This window comes from Adelges cooleyi, unplaced genomic scaffold, assembly GCF_023614345.1.
Source record: "Adelges cooleyi isolate 19-005CV unplaced genomic scaffold, UGA_ACOO_1.1 ACOO_flye_CR_arks_rails_tigmint_CR_PRNA_1, whole genome shotgun sequence".
Taxonomy (NCBI): domain Eukaryota; kingdom Metazoa; phylum Arthropoda; class Insecta; order Hemiptera; family Adelgidae; genus Adelges; species Adelges cooleyi.
In genome coordinates this window covers 3931379-3951929 of record NW_026095751.1, presented here as the reverse complement: position 1 = coordinate 3951929, position 20551 = coordinate 3931379, and the positions used below count along the sequence as shown (strand labels likewise).

General features: G+C 29.8%; 2 protein-coding genes across 5 annotated transcripts; both read left to right on the top strand.

Annotated features, from left to right (window-relative positions):
• The first annotated feature begins 1022 nt into the window (after positions 1-1022).
• On the top strand, positions 1023-5766 carry LOC126833842 (uncharacterized). 2 transcript variants are annotated; one of them, XM_050565406.1, is made up of 9 exons: positions 1023-1220; positions 2507-2678; positions 3323-3402; positions 3489-3663; positions 3729-3793; positions 3893-4052; positions 4937-5007; positions 5132-5342; positions 5408-5766. In XM_050565406.1, the coding sequence occupies exons 1-9, from the start codon at positions 1161-1163 to the stop codon at positions 5518-5520; spliced, it is 1107 nt and encodes a 368-aa protein (XP_050421363.1). In that variant the 5' UTR covers positions 1023-1160; the 3' UTR covers positions 5521-5766. The 2 variants fall into 2 exon arrangements, with proteins under 2 accessions (XP_050421363.1, XP_050421369.1); XM_050565412.1 differs by having other exon boundaries at positions 1024-1220; positions 2507-2648; positions 5408-5762.
• Positions 5767-12953: 7187 nt separating this feature from the next.
• On the top strand, positions 12954-17917 carry LOC126832993 (uncharacterized). Of its 3 annotated transcripts, none has more exons than XM_050564075.1 (11): positions 12954-13061; positions 13386-13451; positions 13528-13557; positions 13648-13677; positions 14155-14211; positions 14306-14335; positions 14423-14449; positions 15238-15288; positions 15558-15590; positions 16592-16681; positions 17493-17917. In XM_050564075.1, exons 2-11 carry the CDS (start codon positions 13391-13393, stop codon positions 17738-17740), a joined length of 657 nt encoding a protein of 218 aa, XP_050420032.1. In that variant the 5' UTR covers positions 12954-13061; positions 13386-13390; the 3' UTR covers positions 17741-17917. The 3 variants fall into 3 exon arrangements, with proteins under 3 accessions (XP_050420032.1, XP_050420052.1, XP_050420042.1); XM_050564085.1 differs by having other exon boundaries at positions 12987-13090; XM_050564095.1 differs by lacking the exon at positions 16592-16681.
• Positions 17918-20551: the final 2634 nt, after the last annotated feature.

The window sequence follows — 20551 nt, the reverse complement described above, 5'->3', positions numbered from 1 at the left end:
AAGAGAACAGGACACAATAGGAATTGCATCAGCACACAATCTAACATCATACCTGCAAATCTTACATCCCCCTTTTTATTCTTTTATTTTTATTATTACAATCCGTTTCCAATATTATGCAGGTTTTTTTTCAATGTTTTAAATTTTTAAACGCTGTTCATGCTTATCATTTTCTTTAGTCAACATAATAAAGCGATTACGGTTTAAGAAAAAAGTCGGTGTATAGCAATTTTTTTTCATTTAGGCAATATTTTCTATCATAAATCAGACAAACATGTATTAAACTATAGTTTAATAAAAGCTACTACTGTCATCGCAGCTGTGGTGTCGAAAATGAATAACGAAACCAAAAAACCACGGTAATACGCAATTGTAAAACATGTATTATGCCTCTCATGGCCTATACTGAGTGAATAGGTAAAAAATTGAAAATAACAAATTTAAATCGTGTTTTATTCAAATATAATTTAAGCTTTTTCAATAGCTTAAAAACGATTTTCTTATACAAATGTTATACTGCATTGATGCCATAAAATAATATACTAAAAAATTAACAATAAAACAGCATAATGAGGAGGGGGGGGGGCAATGTAAAGGAGTTTACTATAAATTGATTATAACAATCAAGCTTAGAAGTCAGCAATTTTTTTTAACGCTTTGTATAATAAGGTGATTTGTATTTGATTTCACAATAGCTGTTTGATTTAAACACCACATTGAAAACGATTTGATCACATTCATATTGTTATGTATTTGATAATAATTATATCTACTCCCACTGCATTGCTTTGACTACAAATTGTTAAACATTCTTGGCTACAATGTTTTAAAATAAAACATTACACCACACCCAAAAAGCCAGAAACTATTATTTTAAATTATAATACTTTCAAAAAAAAAAAAAAAATACATATTATTAAAAAAAAGTACAGCGATACAAAAATTGTATACAGCTGTATTTGGTTAGCCAACACCGTTCGTCTTGCTTACCATCAAACGTATCATAGCGCAAGTATAATAATATTAAGTTTAGCGAATTAATATGAAAGACACGACAGACACACTTTTATTACTGTTCATACGTTATTCGACTTCGGTGCTAATAGTCGGTATATATTTCACATTTACTCAACAGAATTCCGATAAACACAACAACAAATATGCTTTTGAAGAGCGCCGTTTATATAATCTGCGCAGTGCATTTTTTAACTTCAGCATGGGTAAGAGTATACGTATTCAAATATTTATCTCGGATAATATTTCCAAAGATTAGTATATTATATATATATATATATATATACAGGGTGATCCAACTAACGTAAGACACTCATTTTCTCTGAAAATATAAATATTTTGAAAACAATTTTTTTCCTAAACTCTTAGGTACATATTTTACTACATTTTTTAATATTTTAAAACATTTTATCGCCAATCCTTATAAGCCAAAATAGGGGATTTTTGTTTTTTTTAAATAGCAACATATGTTTTTAATTACATAAATTTGTAGACAAAAAATTAAAAAATATCTTATCGTTAAAATTTTTTATTTTTATTAATCTGTTCATTAGTTATGACTTTGTTAAGATACTACATTTTCTCTAAATAATAATGATATTTCTTCGGTTTGTTCAAAACCGGTAACACATCAAATTCATATTCATGTTCGCATTGTCCAATTGGCGATAACATTCTAACAACTAGGAATTCACTATAAAAGATTTTGAAATAGACAAAGGTTCTTATCTACAGATTACTTAGATTATAGGTTATTTATTATATCTGCTTATGATACAGAGTACGGTAACATGTCAAATTATTTGTATGCAATGTAATAAAACTACTCGTCTGCGTAGTAACGATTGAAAATATTAAGAAATACAGTCAAAAAATCAAATCTTTATAAAGTCGTAACAAATGAACAAATAAATGAAAAATCATAACTCAAACGCTAACATAATTTTAAATTTTTTGTCTATGAACTTATGTAATTAAAAACATATGCTGCCATTAAAAAAAAACAAAAATCCCCCATTTTGGCTTATAAGGATTGGTGATAAAATGTTTTAAAATATTAAAAAGTGTAGTAAAATATGTACCTAAAAGTTTTGGAAAAAAATTGTTTTCAAAATATTTTTATTTTCAGAGAAAATGAGTGTCTTACGTTAGTTGAATCACCCTGTATATATATATATATATATATATATATATATATATATATTTATGTAAATATATTTAGATCATAACGCTATGGTTTGAGTCTAGAGTCGGAATTTAACATTAATCGTGGCTAAAACGCATTTCGAGTTTCAAGTACACATGTTTCAATTTTTGGAACACCAATTTTCTAATTTTCTTTTATACAATTTTTTTTTAGCTGCTTCTTGTAGAGCACCTTCGTGGCTAAAATTATTTATGTGTCCGAAAAAAAACCAAAACGACCATATATTATTACTTTATATTATCATTTAATCGTATGGGTTTTTGAAGTCGATATACCATATTCTAGGGCACTGGACTAAACAGAGATCAATTAAATACAGTTATTAGAATGTACGAAAACGACGAAATTTCCGGAAAAGAAACCGCACAAATTATGGAAAACATGTTTGGAATAAAATCGTTCAGAAATGTTTTCAAATACGATTCCAGTAACTTATTATTTTGTATAGATTTTAACGGTTTGAGGTCAGGAGGTGCAAAAAATAGAAGACAGTAGGTCTACATTTTAATGTCTACCGAACGTTGGTCTACAGCAGAAAGCCTATTGTTTCTAAGAGTCTATTAATAATAATTAATAATGTCTTAAAATCATTCTCGTCTACTATTTTATGTTCTTCTACCGGGAATAGCTTTTAACATAGGTATGTGCTGTCGACGTATAATTTAGATTATTTTAATAGTGTCATTGCCTCATTGGTGCAAAATGTACCTAATTTATTAGGACTTAACTATTAGTTTAAATCTACCATCTACAAAATCGCTTTGAAGCTTTTAATTGAAAGTGATTTTCTCACCTGCAGTACCTTACTGTACTGTACTGTTTTTTTTAAATTAAATTCCTGTTATTTTACCAGTTTTTTCTTACAAAACTACGAACACTTAAGTTTTTTGCCATCAATAGATTGGTATTGTGTTGTTAATAAATAAATGCCAATAATATAAATGTAGATACTTATGATTTGTAGACCTCGTTCTGGGTTGGACCTTTCATTTGTGGATTTATTCATTCCAGATATAGAATAGTTTAGTTTTCTTTTAAAGTAGACCTACTGTCAGTACACCTCTGGACCGTGTACCATGATATTAAATTTAATGTTTTTAGAAGTTTCCGGTTCTGTAAATTTGAAGGAGTTATTGTTAGCATTAGCGTACGAAGATAAGCCAATATCTGACTGCTTCGAGGTATTAGGTCTAAAATATTTAATTTATTATAGCAATTTTAATCAAAATTGTGAATTAGTTTTGTACATCGATAACTTTGTACCTAGTGTCAAATGCTTACTGCTTTCGAAGTAGAGCTTTTCCTTAACGTGTTTGCCGGTCATGTCAAAAATGATGAACAAGAGGGCTATCTTACTCCTCAACTTCTGAAAGATGTATTTGAAGATTTGAAAATAGACGGTGCCGAACTATTAGTCGAGGACCTTAAAGCTAAAAATAGTGGTAAGAAATATATAAGCCAAACAAGGCTGTTTACAACATGGTAATAAATAAATTTGTTAATACAGCAGTTGACAGCTCCGCAATTAATCCAGGGGACTTCTTGTTGATCATGTTGGATATTAAACCAGAAGTAAGAAAGTATATCTTGTGTGTAAAACAGTATAATACGGGGGGAATTTTATTTATAACTATCTAATGGTATTTTATATATTTTGTTCTTAAACTACAGGGAAATGGTCTAAACCAAGCACTAATAAAAAAGCTGGTTGATTTGTACAAATTTCACAAAACTAATAACGGTAGCATCGATACTCTGGAAGTACATAAAATATTCAAAGAGTTCGATATGGCTACAACGGAACATGAATCGAAAATTTTTAAATCCAACAGTAAGAAAAACACAATGTTAACGTGTTTACGTTTGATACATTATTCATTATAATACAATATATATCTTCTTCTTTATCTTCACCTTACACTCCCAACTACACGGGGTCAGCCACGTTAGTCCTGCACCTCCAAAAAGCTCGATCTTCTACATCTTGTTCAATCGCCCCAGCTATCCTCGTATCATTCACTATTCCGTCCATCCATCTTTTCGTCGATCTAGTTCTTCCTCTTTTTTCCTCTACATTCATCTTCATAACACCTCTCACCGGCTCTTCCTTATCTCTTCTCATAACATGACCGAACCATCTCAATCTATTCTCTCTCATTTTCTCCACAATTGATGCAACTCCTAGACTCCTCCTTATGTATTTATTTCTTATTTCATTCCCAAGGTACCATGGCACCTCCCTCTATATATCTTTCGTAATCTTGACCATTACAAAATAGAACAAGTAAGAACTCAACGCTGAACCTTGTTGCACACCTATTCTTACACTAAAACCTTCAGTTTCTCCATACACACTCTTCACTCTTGTACTTGCCCCTTCATAAATTTCCTCTACTACTTTCACGTCATATACCCTGGGCACTCTTTTTTTTCCAACGTCCACCTTAAAACCTCTCTGAAAACTATATCATATGCCTTTTCTAAGTCTATAAATACCATACACGGTTTTTTTTCTCTCTGTATTTTTCCACAATTTGCCTCCTACAAAATGTTGGTTCCATAGTTGATTTCCCTGACATGTCTGAAATTAATTCTTTGATATTGTATTCTCACTCCGCATTTTCTTTTCTGTCGCCTTTCCCAAACTTTAATAATAAAATACAATATATCTGAATTAAATATTATATCAATTTGAAATATATAACACCTGCACAGGACCCGCTGAAAAAGAGTTGATGGAGTTGGTCATCGTCACGGCAGAACGTAATAGAACGGTTAAGAAAAATGTAATATCGTTAAATTTGTGTACATTTTTAATTTCTCCGCTTGTTGTATATTGTATCGACTTACCTACTTTGTTTATAATATATTCGATACGTTGAACAATATTTTACTTTGACGGTTCTCCAGGAAGACGGCGTGCTTTGTACGGAACAGATCAGACGCTATGTACACGGTTTCACTGAACTGGACTTGAACAAAGACGGTTTACTTTCGGCTGAAGAGACTTCCGGGTTTCTTGACGAGTTAGAGGAATTTTTGGAGTATTTGGGAGCGCCCGAGAAAGATTCTGCCACTCGAGAAAATTCGAAAAACTATTTAACGAACATTTACTTTGACGGTATTGTCACATTGACCAGTTAACCATGACTTTTGCCTGAAATAAGCTTTTTTTTTGTTTTTTAGGTGATAAAAATATTAACATTGCGGAATTCTTGGAAATTATATGGTTCTATTCGGAAAAAACCGCAGTGCTACTCAAACTTCTTGATTCTGACGTTAATAATAATCATGAGTGATGATTACAAACAAGTTTAAACAGCATAAGTTTCATCTTGTGCGTGACCAATAAGCATAATAACAATATTCGACATTTTTACATTTAATAATAACTTATTATAATATTTAACATATGTTTAATGTATACTAAAACAAAGTAATAGAATTGGATTTTTTTTTTGTTATGTGATAAGTACTAATAAGCAATTAAGATTATGGAAAAACTCAACTACAAAACTGTAATTATTTTTGTTCAATTATAAACAGCCAATTATATTATATTTTGTTATATTTACTTTCACCATAGTATGTTAAACATTTTAAAGATTAGACCGGATGAGAAATTAAATTTCTCGGGTGTTATCAGTTAACTCTTTGTAAACGAATATACTAATAAAAATGAAACTAACAAATGTAGTTGAAGACATTAAACGATTAAATTAACGAAATTCTCATAAAGTCGATGTAGACTATTAGACGAAAACGGTCTAATGAGTTATAATTTCTTAAATGATGTGTTTTTTCTACAACTTTTCTATTTTTTAATCCACGATATCGTTTAAACCGCCGAACCGTTTCCTTAATGTAGCAACTCTGAATGCCAGAAGTCAGAAGTATCTACTTTGTTGGGCTAAAACCACAAAAAATTCCCATCCTACTTCTCGACGGGACTCTCCGTTTAATTTACTCTCCAATCCTACGGTATGATAGAAATTTAATTTTTTTAACCAAATTTATATCACTGTAATGTTTAATTTGCTTAAAATGAGATATAAATAAATATTATGATCTATAATGTCATGTGAATGTAAGTTCCAAGTTAATATAGGTAATTTATACTTTTTTCAATATTTAAAATTTTTTCTTATGTAGATCTAGAACGAAACTATAACGCATACATATTTCTCAAAAATCTGAATCAAACATTATTTTTATTAAGAAAAAACCCCCAAAAAAAGTGGAATTACACTTTGACCGTAGCCAATTTATGGGTTGCTTTGTCAACAGGTAATACAAATAAATGAATAAATAACTTTATGGGTAACTATGGCAATACATTTGTATAGACATATGGTCAACCTTAATCGTACCCACTCTAATACTAAAAATTAATTTTTAAGTACACACTTCTCACTGGATACAATGGTTTTATCGATATTTGTATTTTTATCTGTGAACACTGGACCTCCCTTATTGTTCTTATTACTACTACTACTTACTCTACTTGGTTTGGACTGTACCGGTATGAACATGTTACCCACAGATTTGTATTGAAGCGTTTATTTTAAAGTTGTTTTTCACTTTTAAGTATAGTAATTCCTGTAAACCTGTGACCTCTCCGTCTCCTTTATGCCCCAACCTCATTGCACTTTTTTTTTTTTTTAGGATTGACTTTGTCCAACAATGCTCTAATCATTTAACTAGGGAATTTTGGCGTTAAGTCGTGGCAGAGTCCTCTGTTAAGGATTTAGTGCAAAAGGTAGGCGGAATAAGAACTAGATGGACGTTTGTAAATAAACATGTTATGGAGATACAAGGAAAATGTAAAAATATGTTGACGGATACAATTTTTGTGTTAAGGTTTTTGGCTGAGTTAAAAGTATTATTTAGTCAATTAACTTAAATAGGTTTTCAAGTGTGTTTAATCTGAAAATAATTATACATCATATGAAGTAACCGAGTCAATAAAAATAGGTACAGTTTATATTAACACGTGTTTGACTTTTATTACATTTTTTAAATACATTGAAACCAATAAATCTAAAAACAATTATTACAATGGATTTTTACGAATTACACCTAATAAGTTATAACACATAAACGTGCCATGTTTAATGCATTTTATAACAATATTTTTTAAACTTTTTACCATTTTTATGTGGAAGAAAAAAACCATTTATATCTGTGTTTCCTTATTACCGAATTTACCCGATATTAGTCTATTAGGTTAGCAGCCGTGTAGGTAATTACGTTATTCCTCGGGTCGAATTGAAAACCAAGCTTACCCAAGTGCTCGCTTATATACCCTGTGTAGGAATCCAATTTGTTTACATAGAAAGCGTATCGGCAAAGAATTGTGGTATTTTGATTGTTATACTCGTCCTTCAGCGACTTTATATTAAAGATCTGGGGTGTTGGCTTGCAGTCCCTGTTCAAGACTTTCTCCAAGTAACCGGCAACAGACATTATTTGCCAGTTAAAGCCTTGGGCTGCGATATGGGTCGGGACCACCAACAGACACCCGTAAAGTGCACTTAGAGTTACAGTACCGTCGATGGAATTGAGCAGCTCAAAGACGCGCAACACGCTTATTACAGTCGAAGCAAGCGTCTGGAGACTACCGTTCAGTTTCTGCCAACAGTCGTCGGCTACAAAATTTTGTCGAATCGCTGTGCACTCTTCCATCGTATGAACCGTCAGTCTGAGGAAGTCGTTGAATTGTTTCCCGTAACCGCATACCATCAAATAAGGGATAACGTCCAACTTGTCTATTACGCTGCTGACGGTATCTGGATCGGGTAAATTGCGTTTGTCTATCCAATTCATTCCGGTTTTCACCGCGTCGAACCACATCTCTTGCCAGTGTTCCGGTGTGCTAATATAATTTACAAGATTGGTTGTTTGCTCTTCGGTGAGTGCGCCATTACACCTCGTATCGTTTTTCACACACAAAACGGCTGCCGCAGTTAACAACTTAACGATCACAATTTTCCCCATGTTAACGATCACCTGCGCGCCAAATTTGCTTACTTCACATAACCAACATGACTTGCTCGGTGTATAACCCAAACGAAAATAGCCAAATTAAATCGACAGTACTCCGAGCAAAAGCGAAGAGACACGCACTTATTGTTTGCCTTGGACAAGTTCTATTACTAAAAAGTCATTAAAACGTCAGATTTACTATTGCCTTGAGGTTTATTATACTCGCACGATACACAAGTGCTGGTCTTGTATGTACAAACTAGATATCATTAGAAAGAAACAGCGATGGTAAAACGTATAGCACAATCATTTTAAGTTGAAAAATATTATATTTTAGCCTAACCTAACCTAACCTAACCTCCACACCCATCTGTGAATGTACGATGATCTCCGTTTATATTTAAAATCCCCCAGTCCTCTAATCTTGTAAACTTTTTAGAAAATAAACTAATCTACAAAACATGCCAGTACATGGGGGAGGGGGGTATTTGGGTAGCATGTCCACAGGAATTATTAAAACCCGCAACTGCATTTGCTTCTACATTTGTTTTGTCATATTATATGATAACTTTTACAATATTGATAATATAATTTGGCGATAAATTATAGCTCTCAATGTTAACCTAACCTAACCAGTTTTGAACGACAAGTCAAAATGTCCAGCAAATTATTCTTAACTTAAGTTAATACGTTCAAATTTGAATAAGTTTTTCACACACGGAGGAGACTTATGGTTAGGTCTATAAGATGATGAAATTTCAAGAGGTTTTTTAGAGTTATAAGTGAAGATTATAAATGGAGTGTCTCCAGTGAGTAGGAAAATAAGCTAAACAATGGGTTGTGTTGATTATGTAAGTAAGCAATTAGTATAAAATGTAAAAATTTGTCTGGAATTTGTATTGAAATTTCTGCAGCTAATAGTTCATATTCAGGTGTTCTTCGTGGTACTATACCAATAATACATCAGTATTATGTGACTTCATTAGGTGTGAAATAGTGAGTGTTCATGAATTTTTAGTGATTTATGAGTACGACCAAATACGGTTAAGTTAGGTTTATCTCATCCACAACTTAGGGAAAATATTGTTTTCTCAATCACTTGCATGTCTGAAAAAAAATTGCAATCAACCTAATATTAATCCTTAAGACTTTATTTCGTTTGGTCCATTTGGTTTAATGTCATTTCTTTCCTTAAAAAGCTTTTTCAGGGGAGCTAATACGTTTAAAACGTATCTTAAACTGTTCATTTTAAAATAAACATAATTTATTGACAGCTTGGATATTAATGCGGTATGCAATGATCATTTTGTATGAACCTAGGTATTTTAAACTGCTGAAAAATTCTAATAAACGACACATCTGGAAAAAATCATTAAAATCTTGATTCTCTCAACCTTAAAAAAGTGCAAAAATTTACTAAATTATATGATTTAATACTGCTCTTCATTATTTGCAAGACACATGTTTTTCACGCGTGTAAAAAATAAGAGTTGTTATTTTTTTAAACATGTTACTTTTAGACCATTAAATTTTAAACTGGTAGGGAACACGGTCGAACATTTTGTATATTATAATCTATTATTTATGAAACAAGTAATATTCATTAGAAAAAAGAAAATCGTAATTGAAACATAGTTTAACTTATAAGAGAATTAAAAGCATCTATATTAAAAAAAAACATTGGTCATAAGTTTGTTTAATAAAACTTTGTAGTGGATTGTGTAAGTATTATAAAAAAATAATTTTATATTGATAACTAAATATTGATTATGTACAAATTTCCAATTATTAAAAAACAAAAATTTGTTTCAAAGAATTAACATTAAAACCAAACGACACATCTAGTGAAAATTTGTGAAATATGAATTGCTTCTACCTTAAAAAGTGAATTGAACATAAAATTTCGTATATGTTAACATTTAAATTTTTAAAGAAAAGCATTTTAATATTGTGTACTAACATTTAGAAAAGAAAAACTACAAAATTGTAATTATTTTGAAAGAAAATTAACTTATCCTTGATATATGTATGTAATTTATTCTACTCACTATATATATATATATAATATATGTTCCCTATTTTTGTACAGCCTGACATTATTATATTTTATTATCTGAAAGGTAATTTATTTAGGCGAACGTTTGAATTGATGTTTACATCTATTCCTTTAAAGTCGATAAAAACACTTGACACTTTAGCTGAGAAGGTACTGTTTTTACAATGATGTGTGTTTGATTTTTCAGTGTCTAGTTGGTGTAGTTATAAGCATCAAAGTTCTAAGAATAATATATAATCTACAGATAACTTTCTATAATGAGCACAATATTATGTTGCTTTTAAAATATAAAAATTAGCAGTGCATAACGTGCGGGGAGGTAATTATTGTCTATTGATAGAACTCCAGATTATAGATTTTAATTATACATTATTGTGTACATGCTATTCTACCAGTAAAGTTCATAATAATCGTGGGAACAAGTACAAGTGAAACAATATAAGGCATTTATATATTTGGGTTTTAATCGGACATGATAAATTACATGAGGCCCACCATTTGGCGTGATGGTATTTTAAACGTGTCTTAACGTTTAGCCCAATATTTAACCAATTTTGTTCAAACTAAAATCAAAATGATTCCTAAGATCTTATATATTATTTAGCTTTATTTAAAAAAAAAAAACAACTCAATTATGAAAATCCCGTCGAACGAATATTATACAATCATGTGATAATATGATGTTCACGATAGTAGTAAAAAAAGGTTTGAATGATAGTCAATAGTTGGCAAAAAAAAAAACTAATCATAATTATCCAAAATCTAATAGTATCAAACATTTTTAAGAGGATTCCGTATTGACGTCGTTTAGAAGTCAAGCGGTAGACCGTTTTTTAATATTTGTATTGCGACTCTGTGCATACAGGTTTATTTTAACTTAAACCGTCATATGTTCTAATGTTATAGTTTTTGGAGACACGTGTATAAATGAAACAGATAAAAAATATCGACCACATAAATTACATCATGCATATTTAACACTAAATGTATACAGGGTGTTCAAAAAGTATAAAAATGAAACCTTAATACTGCTTTGTACTGTGCTAGATTTGAGTTATTCAAAAAAAATTCCCATCAGGGTGTTTGATTGTAATGAAAGCTATTCCAAAGTGGTTAAAAAATTAAGTTAATTTGCATAATAAATAACTAAGAACCTTAAAAATAAAGAAACGGTTTTTTATTTATGACAAGTAATTTACTTTTCACATTTTCAATAATAGCTTTAAATATCAAGTTATTAAAAAAAAAAATGAAACTACTTTGCTAGTTTATATTATGCTGTATTCTAACTACTATTAATATTGATTATGTTACATTTTAGGTTTACTATTTTATAAATAATATAAAATAAAACCTGTGTTAGTTTTTAAAGAATATTCACCGACAATATAGTATTGCAGTGGCGCGGCGTTCCAAAATACAGCGATTTAAAAAAACACCATATTGTTTCTCACCCTAAATTTTTTTATTCTATCGCACCCCATTTAACGGCTTTCTTTATGACCCTTCTACTTTTAACAATATTATTTTTTTAGGGCTTCATTCTAAACCTTAAAAAACATTACCTTCCCATTTCACGAATATATACAAAACAATTTCCCTCTGCACACTATTGTTTCCTATCTACCGTATCCACTATCGTTCCGTCTCTTTCAATTCAGCTGGCTTCGCCTTTTTTGTCCACTGCTTAAACAATTCTTTTAATGGCGACATTTCCCCCTCCTCCCTTTTTTCTCCGTCCTTCACTAAAGAATACAATATAGGCATAACCAAAGCACTAGAATATATTAAATAATCTTTCTTTAATAACGTTTTCAACGTTTCCGACTTCCTGTCTTGGCTATCCTCGCTTCAATCTGTTAGGTATACGATGACCACGTTATTAATATGATATATTTATAAAAATAAATACGGACAGTGCTTCCGGCGACTCGATTCTGATGACTAAACAATTAAATTATTAATAAAATACTGACACTAGATTCCTACACTAAAATGCAAATGGACAGCTTTCATCCTACCTATGTAAACGCAAGGCCCTACATGCCACCTAGACCTCTCGTTGGAAGGACTCAACTCATATGCTCAACATTACAAATTCATACCTCCCCCTCTCATAGAAATAAATGATTTACTTCACCCGTTCGAGAACAGGACATAACCTATTTCTATCCCACTCTTTAATGCTCTACCTTAACGTTTCCACATTTTTCACTCGCCACGATGATGAGCATTTGCCTGTGACTTCCCTCATCTGCTCTGGTGTCCTGCTATTTCCCAACTTCACCTCCCTCTCACCGCCACTCTTTCTTTCTATGATATTAACCTATTTGACCTTGATTCTATACATGGATATTCAGTCTTTCCTGTAATAAACTTTGTTCTTGTATTTAGTTATGAGTCAGGCTTAGTAATGTAGGTATACAATTAATCTTAGGTCATTTGTTTATTGTAAATACCGTTATCTTTTGTATCTAACAACTAAATATGTTCGATATATTACCGACAAAATGGCATGCATAATTGAATTATTAAAGCCATCGCCCAACATTCGTTTTACACGTGGTCATTAAATAAATAACTAAAACAAATTTATTTAATAAATAACGCTTCAATTGACTATTAATAAGTAAACACACTACAATATATTTGCATGTTGTCAAATATATTAAATATTACTGTTTCGGTCGACATATAAGCCGACCGATAAGACAAAAGAAAATCACTTTATCACAGATATTTTGATAAGCTAATAGAATTCAAATTTTTCTTCCAAATTCTATCGATTGAATTATTAAAGTAAGTATTATTATGTGACAATAACTATTGTGAGTATAATTTCAATACATTTTTACCAATATATTCCTTATAAGATTGTTTAGCCTTGGTTTTTTATTTATTTTTGGCCACATAAATACTTTTTTTATTTACATCCGACCCAAAGTCTCACTACATAAAAATATCGGTCCAGTGATTTATAATATATCGCACATAAAATTAGTAACACATTAATAAAATAAAAACAAAAAAATTGTAAAACAAAAGAGTGCTCAGCTTTGCATTGGAGCTAATATAAAACTGAGTCTAGTATAAAAGGTATTTAAGTTAATTACTTGTTTACAGTTAAAATGAAACTTCAATTCATTTTACTATCGTTTGTTCTTGTAACCGTTTTGGCAACAAATGAATGTAATTATTTTATTTTCACCTCCTTAAGGAAGTTAAAAATCTAAAAAATTGTTCAATGTTTAATTTTTTCTTACAGATGAATATAAAAAACTGGTTTTCATTACAAGTAAGGAACGTTTTTTCGTATAAATTAATTAATTTTTATGTTTATAAACTTTACTGTTATTATACAAATGTTTTAAATAATGTATTACAGACTTACACATCGGGGCAGCTTTTACACAAGGTAAGACATATAAATATATAAAGGAGACTATATATAATTTAGTTACTATTATAATAGTATAAAATTGTCATGTTATGTTGCGTTTTTTCACGCATTTAGAACTACCCTTCCTAAAGGGTAACCAATTTTTAAAAATTGTAATTTTCAGATTAGCAATTTCTTCAGTTTTAAAAAGGCTTAGTGTTAAGGGTTCAAGTTCTTCCGGTGTCCTTAGCTACATAAGCTTAATCTATAATTAAAATTTGTAGGAGCCTATCTTAAGAGAAGAGAGATATGAGGGTAAGAAAAACCGGGTAAATTGGTTCATGTAAAACTACATACTGACATTGCTGGAACAGGTTGAGTAGCCTTAAGTTATACGGTCTACCATTTATTTTTTACACAATGGTGTACTCTTATTCTGAAGAATTTGATGTATAATATGATTTTATGTTTTTTATTTTTTTTTTACCGATTTTCAACCATTATTTGTTTTAGACGAAGAAGGATTGCGGACTGTAATTAAAAATATTATAATTGGATATAGACCAATGGGTAGTCATAGTTCTATAATAAAAATACATACTTTTAATAAAAAAATAAAACCGCATGTATAGAATTAATCATTGTTTTGTGATGGTAATTTCAGGACAAATTGCTATGATGTTGGCTGTGCCGGGTAATAATTCATTTGCGTTTTATGGACGTACTTTCATATAGTGGTTTTATATCTAATAATTATAAAATATTTTCGTTTTGATTTTAGAATTAGCAGATCTTACCAATATACGACGTAACTCATTTTATATATCTCATATTTATACTATTTTATTCCGTATTGTATATACAGAGTGTAATGTAAGTTGTACCGAGCTTCAAATGAGACATTTAGGATGCTCTATGGGTACAATAAATGGTGTTCATTTTTTTTTTATTTTAAAATTATTTAAAATAGACTCGTAGTTCATTAAAAAACTGTCTTACGAAAAAAATAATGTCAGATTTGAAATCGGGAGAAAAAATCTTGTTGAATTGATATGTAACATGATTTTTTGGTATCTGGCCACATTTGCGTCCACTAAGTGGCACTGAGTGGCCGGCATGTGACCGAAATCAACATAATATGGTACACATCATTATCGGTTAGAATTTTATTCACAATTCAGAGTCGTTAGAATTATTTTATATTAAACTATGTGTCGCATACTAATTGTTGGTTTTAGTCACATTCCGGCCACTCAGTAGTCACTTGGCGGTAATCCCGTGGCCAGATACCAAAAAATCATGTTACATATCAATTCAACAAGATTTTTTATCCCGATTCCAAATCTGAAATCATTTTTTTCGTAAGACAATTTTTTAATGAGATGCTAGTTCTATTTTAAATCATTTTAAAATTTAAAAAAAAAATGAATACCATTTTTTTTTACCCATAGAGCATCCTGAATGTCTCATTTGAAGCTCGGTAGAACTTTACATAACACCCTGTATATATATACAATATACATATATATATATATATAATATATTATATATCATAAGAAAATATGTACATAAAATTATTTGTTTTTTATATCATAGAGTCCATGGACAACCAAATTTTTTTGCAAGAAGACATATTGCGTGTCACGTGCAAGTATAATATTTAAAATTTTTATGCGAACAATCAACAAAATAATAATTACTCAGCTTTAAACAAATCAAAATCATAAACCAGTATGGATATTAATTAAAACTTAATTGATCGTCTGAAACATAATTTATTTCGTTTTACGATTTTTTATATTTTTAATTGGTTTAAGTAATATTAGTTATAGACTGACTGTTATAGTAGATGAAGTATAAAATAACTGGTATTTATTCATTGTACAATTATTTAAAATTGTTATTATTTGTTTCAGCGATTCCTGTGCCTCAAGTTGACCCAAACCGAGGTGATCACTCATTATTTTATAATAGACGTAAATAGCATTTAGGGCCATAGTTATAAATTAAACTTAGTAAGTAGTTATAAGAATATAATATATAGTTTTGTAATGCTCCTAAAATACATATGGCCTATACATACTGATAGAATATAATGTATGTCGTTCATTTTTATTAACATTTCAGTTTTTGATATATTGTATTTGAATGTGTTTAAATATATGATAATGTTTGTAGGTGGGTTCATCTTCACTCATTAACATAAAAAATTGTCACTGAAATGTTTAACACTGATAAAATGGCTAGTTAATAAATTTACAATTTGGACGGCGATGTGTTAACTCTTTATAGCCAAATTGTCACTAAAATAATTGGATATTTCCAGTCATCTTATTCAATTATCATAATCACAATACTTTTGTCAGACCTTAGTGGGAATGAAACATATAGGGGCTGGACAGGTCATAGTTTTCCTAGATGTGATATTACTGCTCAAAATACATCCATGCAAATTAGAACTATTAAATTATTAAAACTAAAACTTAATTATTGTAGCTTAGTGACGAAACATCCTTGCACGGACCTTTCTATAAGTTTCCTACATGAAGAAATCGGTTTTAAAAATTCCCATTAATTTGCTTAAATTATTATTTTTTTTGCTGATATTAAATTTTATATATTTTTAACAAGATTACAACTGTTTATCAAATAAATAACGGCAAAATAGGTTCTAAAAACGTTTAATTATCAAAATGTAAGTTTAATTTAATTTCTGAATGCGTCAAGCTATGTGACATTTGCTCTCATCGACTATATGTTAGTTACAATTATTTTCATGTATTATAAAATATTTGAGTTTCAAGTATACAAAGATGAATCTCTTTAAATTTTGAAGATGGTTCCAAGTTTTAAAAAACAATACAACGGTTTTTGAAATGTAATGCAATTATATCACAAATAACCCAATCCTATTTTTCCTTATGAACTTTAAATCTCATTAAATTTGTAGATTTTAGCGGTTACTTATTGTCAGATATTGGAGAAGCTAGAAGAGTTGTTATTAAAGTAGCTACAAAACCTTTAATGCTCGCTGCACTAAGTAAATATGAATATAGTCTTGTTCTGAAATATTTTGAAAATAAAAATATTAAATAATAATAATTAATAACTAATAGAAGTAATATTCAATTATATGCATAAAAAATAAAAATTATCGTTGATTCGTTCTTGTCATAGTAGATCTCAAATTTAGTATTAACTATAATAATAAAAGTATAGAACTCACACAACACAAAAGATGTATTTGTCTAGACTCTTATCTTAATAGCTAATTGGATAACAATATGATCAAACCTAGTTTTATTTATTGTTCTTTAATAATTGACTAAGACACTTTTCGGTCCGTTGCTTAGGTGATGTGATGTACACCATCATATTACAAGACAATAATATTATAATTTAAAACAAGAACATAACTTTAAAATTTTTATTTAAAATATAAAGGCTTCCAATAAAATTAGTTGTGAAGAAATTAACAGTTTTTTAAAAATATTTTATTAAATATCGATGAATTATATGCCGTCCCTTCGGGCCAACATGGGGCAATACGGGTAATTTGGGGCATTGGCAAATATATTATATTTTAATGTTTATTTATTTACACATATGCCCCAAATTGTCCCGTTTGAGGGTGTTCATATACAGAGTGTCCCCCCAGTTAAATGTTATTCACTGAGAGAAACATATTGACACTTTGAAACCCTGTATGCTGTAATAATTACAATATTAATTTTCTTTGATTATTATTATTTATTGGACGTGTCTTGCACAATAAAGAATATTATGTAGTTATCTAGTAAAGTAAGTTGGCAATTTTTTTTTTTTAAAAAACTTTTTTTTTTATTTTTAAGATGGAGTTGAACCTGATTTTTACGATTTTGCCGCGTTATGTCGTTTAATAGGAATATACAAAGATTTAAAATGTTCAAATTCTTTTATAATTACGGCTCGGGCTGACTCTTATGGTAATTGTACCTTAAAAAATGATGAAAATATTAAAAGCTATTATAGAATCATAGACAACCAAATGTGGGAAGTAGAGTTCACTGAATTCAATGTATCAACACGATTACTAATTGAAGAGATTGGTGGTTGGTAATTTAGAACAGCAAACGCAGCTAAAACATACAAGAAATTATATAGTACCAACTGTTTTTTTTTTATATACCATTAAGATTTATAATATTGTACTGCACAATTATCCAAATTATAAATTATTTCAATGCATTTCATAATAAAAAGTTTTGCTCATGATTATAAGCATATTTAGTGTTTATATGTTGATATTATTTATGCTAGATAAATAAATGGAAATTCAATAGTATTTGTTTTTCTTGAGTTTTATTACACCCGATAGATATCTGTTATAACTTGTATACATCCAACCAACTTACTGGCCATTCCATACAAATAACATTAAATCATCAGTAAATAATCTGAAAGATCTTCAAGCGACAATTCGTTTGTGAAATTTTGCTATGTGTTAGACAATTTTACTATTTGTAGCAAATGACTTTTTACATAATTTGCACTCAAATTTTCCTATGACTCGCTGCTTTGGTTGTACTTCCAACAACTCGTTATGATCCTCTTCTTGTATCTCTATAAGACTAGTAGTAAACATAATCATCAATTTCAACTTTACCACACATTTGGTCCTCCAATTGAATACTCTTCATCACAGAGTAATAATAATACTACATCAATACCTGTGATCTGACTCTTACTATATTAAAATATAGTAAATACTAATGTATGATCTGACTGCTTCAGAACATCTTCTGACTAGTATCATAATTATTCATTATATTATAAACAAATAATTAAATAATCTATACATAAAGAGATCTCAAATGCCTATTTGTACTGCCGTTGTTTTATCATTTATCTGGTATCTACAATTATAAAGTTCCTGAAGAATTAAAATACGGTTTTATTATAATTTTATAGAACTCTACTTTTTGTTGTAAGATAACAACGATTGCCCTTTTACCCACCTAGAGGCTTTTTCATTGTGCTGGAAAATTACATTTGTGAGTGTACAATAAATTCAAATGATAATAATGTTTCTGTTATTCATTTGTTCGAACGCATTTCTAGCAATTAGCGTTATCAGAAAATATTTCCAAATGAAAACTTGATAGAAGGAAGGAAAATCGATAATATTCTCTACGCTAGAAAGCGTGAGCAAACTATTATACAACGGTCATACGAGCATAGATCCGGTCGTGTGAGAGGGGTCGTTTACTGCTATAAGGCAGATGGTATTTACTCTTTTGTTAGAATTACATAATGGGAAGTAACGTCAGCTGGCCCCAACGCCTACGGAATATCCCTTGTAATTTAAATTCCCAAATTATCTAAAGGGCGTCGGCCGTCACCGTTTTATGTCCATCCAAGAGCTGATCGCAGAATACATTTAACCTATTATATCCTGTTATAAGCTGTCCTATTAATTATTTATTTTGTTAACGATTATTCGGAATGGCAGACGCTAAAACGAAAAAGAACATCGAAACATTTTATTTTAATTTAATATTTTTCATTTAATTATTATCATTTGATACATTAATGTTTCTCACTTGGTCCATCTACATAGTTTTTTAATAAGTCGCTTGTTTTATATATTTCTGTGTTAATTAATAACCTTTTTTTTAAAATTAATTATTTGACAATTTTTAAGGTGGATAATCCACTTTGACCACAGCCTTTTGCACTTTGTATAGTTATTATCACTTTTATCGTTATCACTTTGATTCCTTATCAAAGCCAGCAGCTGCTTTTTATACAATAACCATTTTTACTACTATTTAGTATTTATTCGTTTTTACTATTTTATTTAATAACTATATTTATACTCGTTTTTATTACCATTTTTGTAATAGTTTTTATTAATTTGTATCGTTTAACAAACAAGTATATTTTATGATAATGTATAATTTTCGAACTAGTTACACTGTTTTTTATTAAATAACTGTCAGTATTTGATTTTAAAAAAAATGCGTTATGTAAATAATATTATTTTATATAAAAATTTAATTATATATAATACGTGATAGTATAATTCCAAGGAGTCTAACGTCGACAATATCTTTGGTATTCACTTACTAGCGTCTAGTTTCATCTCTCTCGCACTTATCTGGGTACAGCCTCTCTCTCTCTACGCGCCGTCCATTTTTGTTAGGCTAACTGTGTACAAAATGTGGTTCGTCAAGCGCCCGCCGTCGCCGTTGTCGCCAGTTATTTGGGCGTTGTGTTGTCAAATGCCAAACATGGTATCGATTATTAGAACCGAGGGGTGTGAGAGCCGAGAGTCAAGACCAGCCACACCCCAGTTTATTTTGTACTGTACTTACTGTATAACGTGTGTACTGTGTACTTATTATTCACTGAATTATTGTACTGTTCTCTGTCGATTTAATTTTAAAGTGTTTTTGTGGTGATTATTATTTATATTCTTATCGTTCACCGCTTTGGATTGTACGCGACAGTGAAATCTCGCAGGTATGTTTAAGAAATATATAAATCAAATTATTTCAAAGAGACGGTGTGTTAACTTTATATTATTAACATTGCCTTCTACTGAGTAACTTTTGTGATGTTACGCAATAATCTTCTTGAAACGCAGAAAAGATCACTTAGATTAAGTAAGCCGATATTATCGTTAGCGTAAATCGTTTTGGATTAGAATCTGTCTAGAGTAAATAAAAATACACTAACGGTATGGCTTCGAAAATGTAGATTATTACACTATTATAATTTGGATAAAAATTTAAACTATTTATAAGTCTGTGATGTTGAAATCTGAATTATAATTTTTTTATTGAGACGTTTTCTCTTATCTATGTTATACATTTACTTAACCTGGCCTTTCCCTTTTTATTATTATTATTTATAACGTTTTTATGAA

Excerpts from the sequence above, each read along its gene's own strand:
- LOC126833842 (XM_050565406.1), top strand. The coding sequence starts at position 1,161 with ATGCTTTTGAAGAGCGCCGTTTATATAATCTGCGCAGTGCATTTTTTA. Across the intron at positions 3,794-3,892 it reads TGTTGGATATTAAACCAGAA|GGAAATGGTCTAAACCAAGC; the intron begins GTAAGAAAGTAT and ends CTTAAACTACAG. Across the intron at positions 5,343-5,407 it reads AACGAACATTTACTTTGACG|GTGATAAAAATATTAACATT; the intron begins GTATTGTCACAT and ends TTTGTTTTTTAG.
- LOC126832993 (XM_050564075.1), top strand. The coding sequence starts at position 13,391 with ATGAAACTTCAATTCATTTTACTATCGTTTGTTCTTGTAACCGTTTTG. Across the intron at positions 14,212-14,305 it reads AATTGGATATAGACCAATGG|GACAAATTGCTATGATGTTG; the intron begins GTAGTCATAGTT and ends TGGTAATTTCAG. Across the intron at positions 15,591-16,591 it reads TCAAGTTGACCCAAACCGAG|ATTTTAGCGGTTACTTATTG; the intron begins GTGATCACTCAT and ends TTAAATTTGTAG.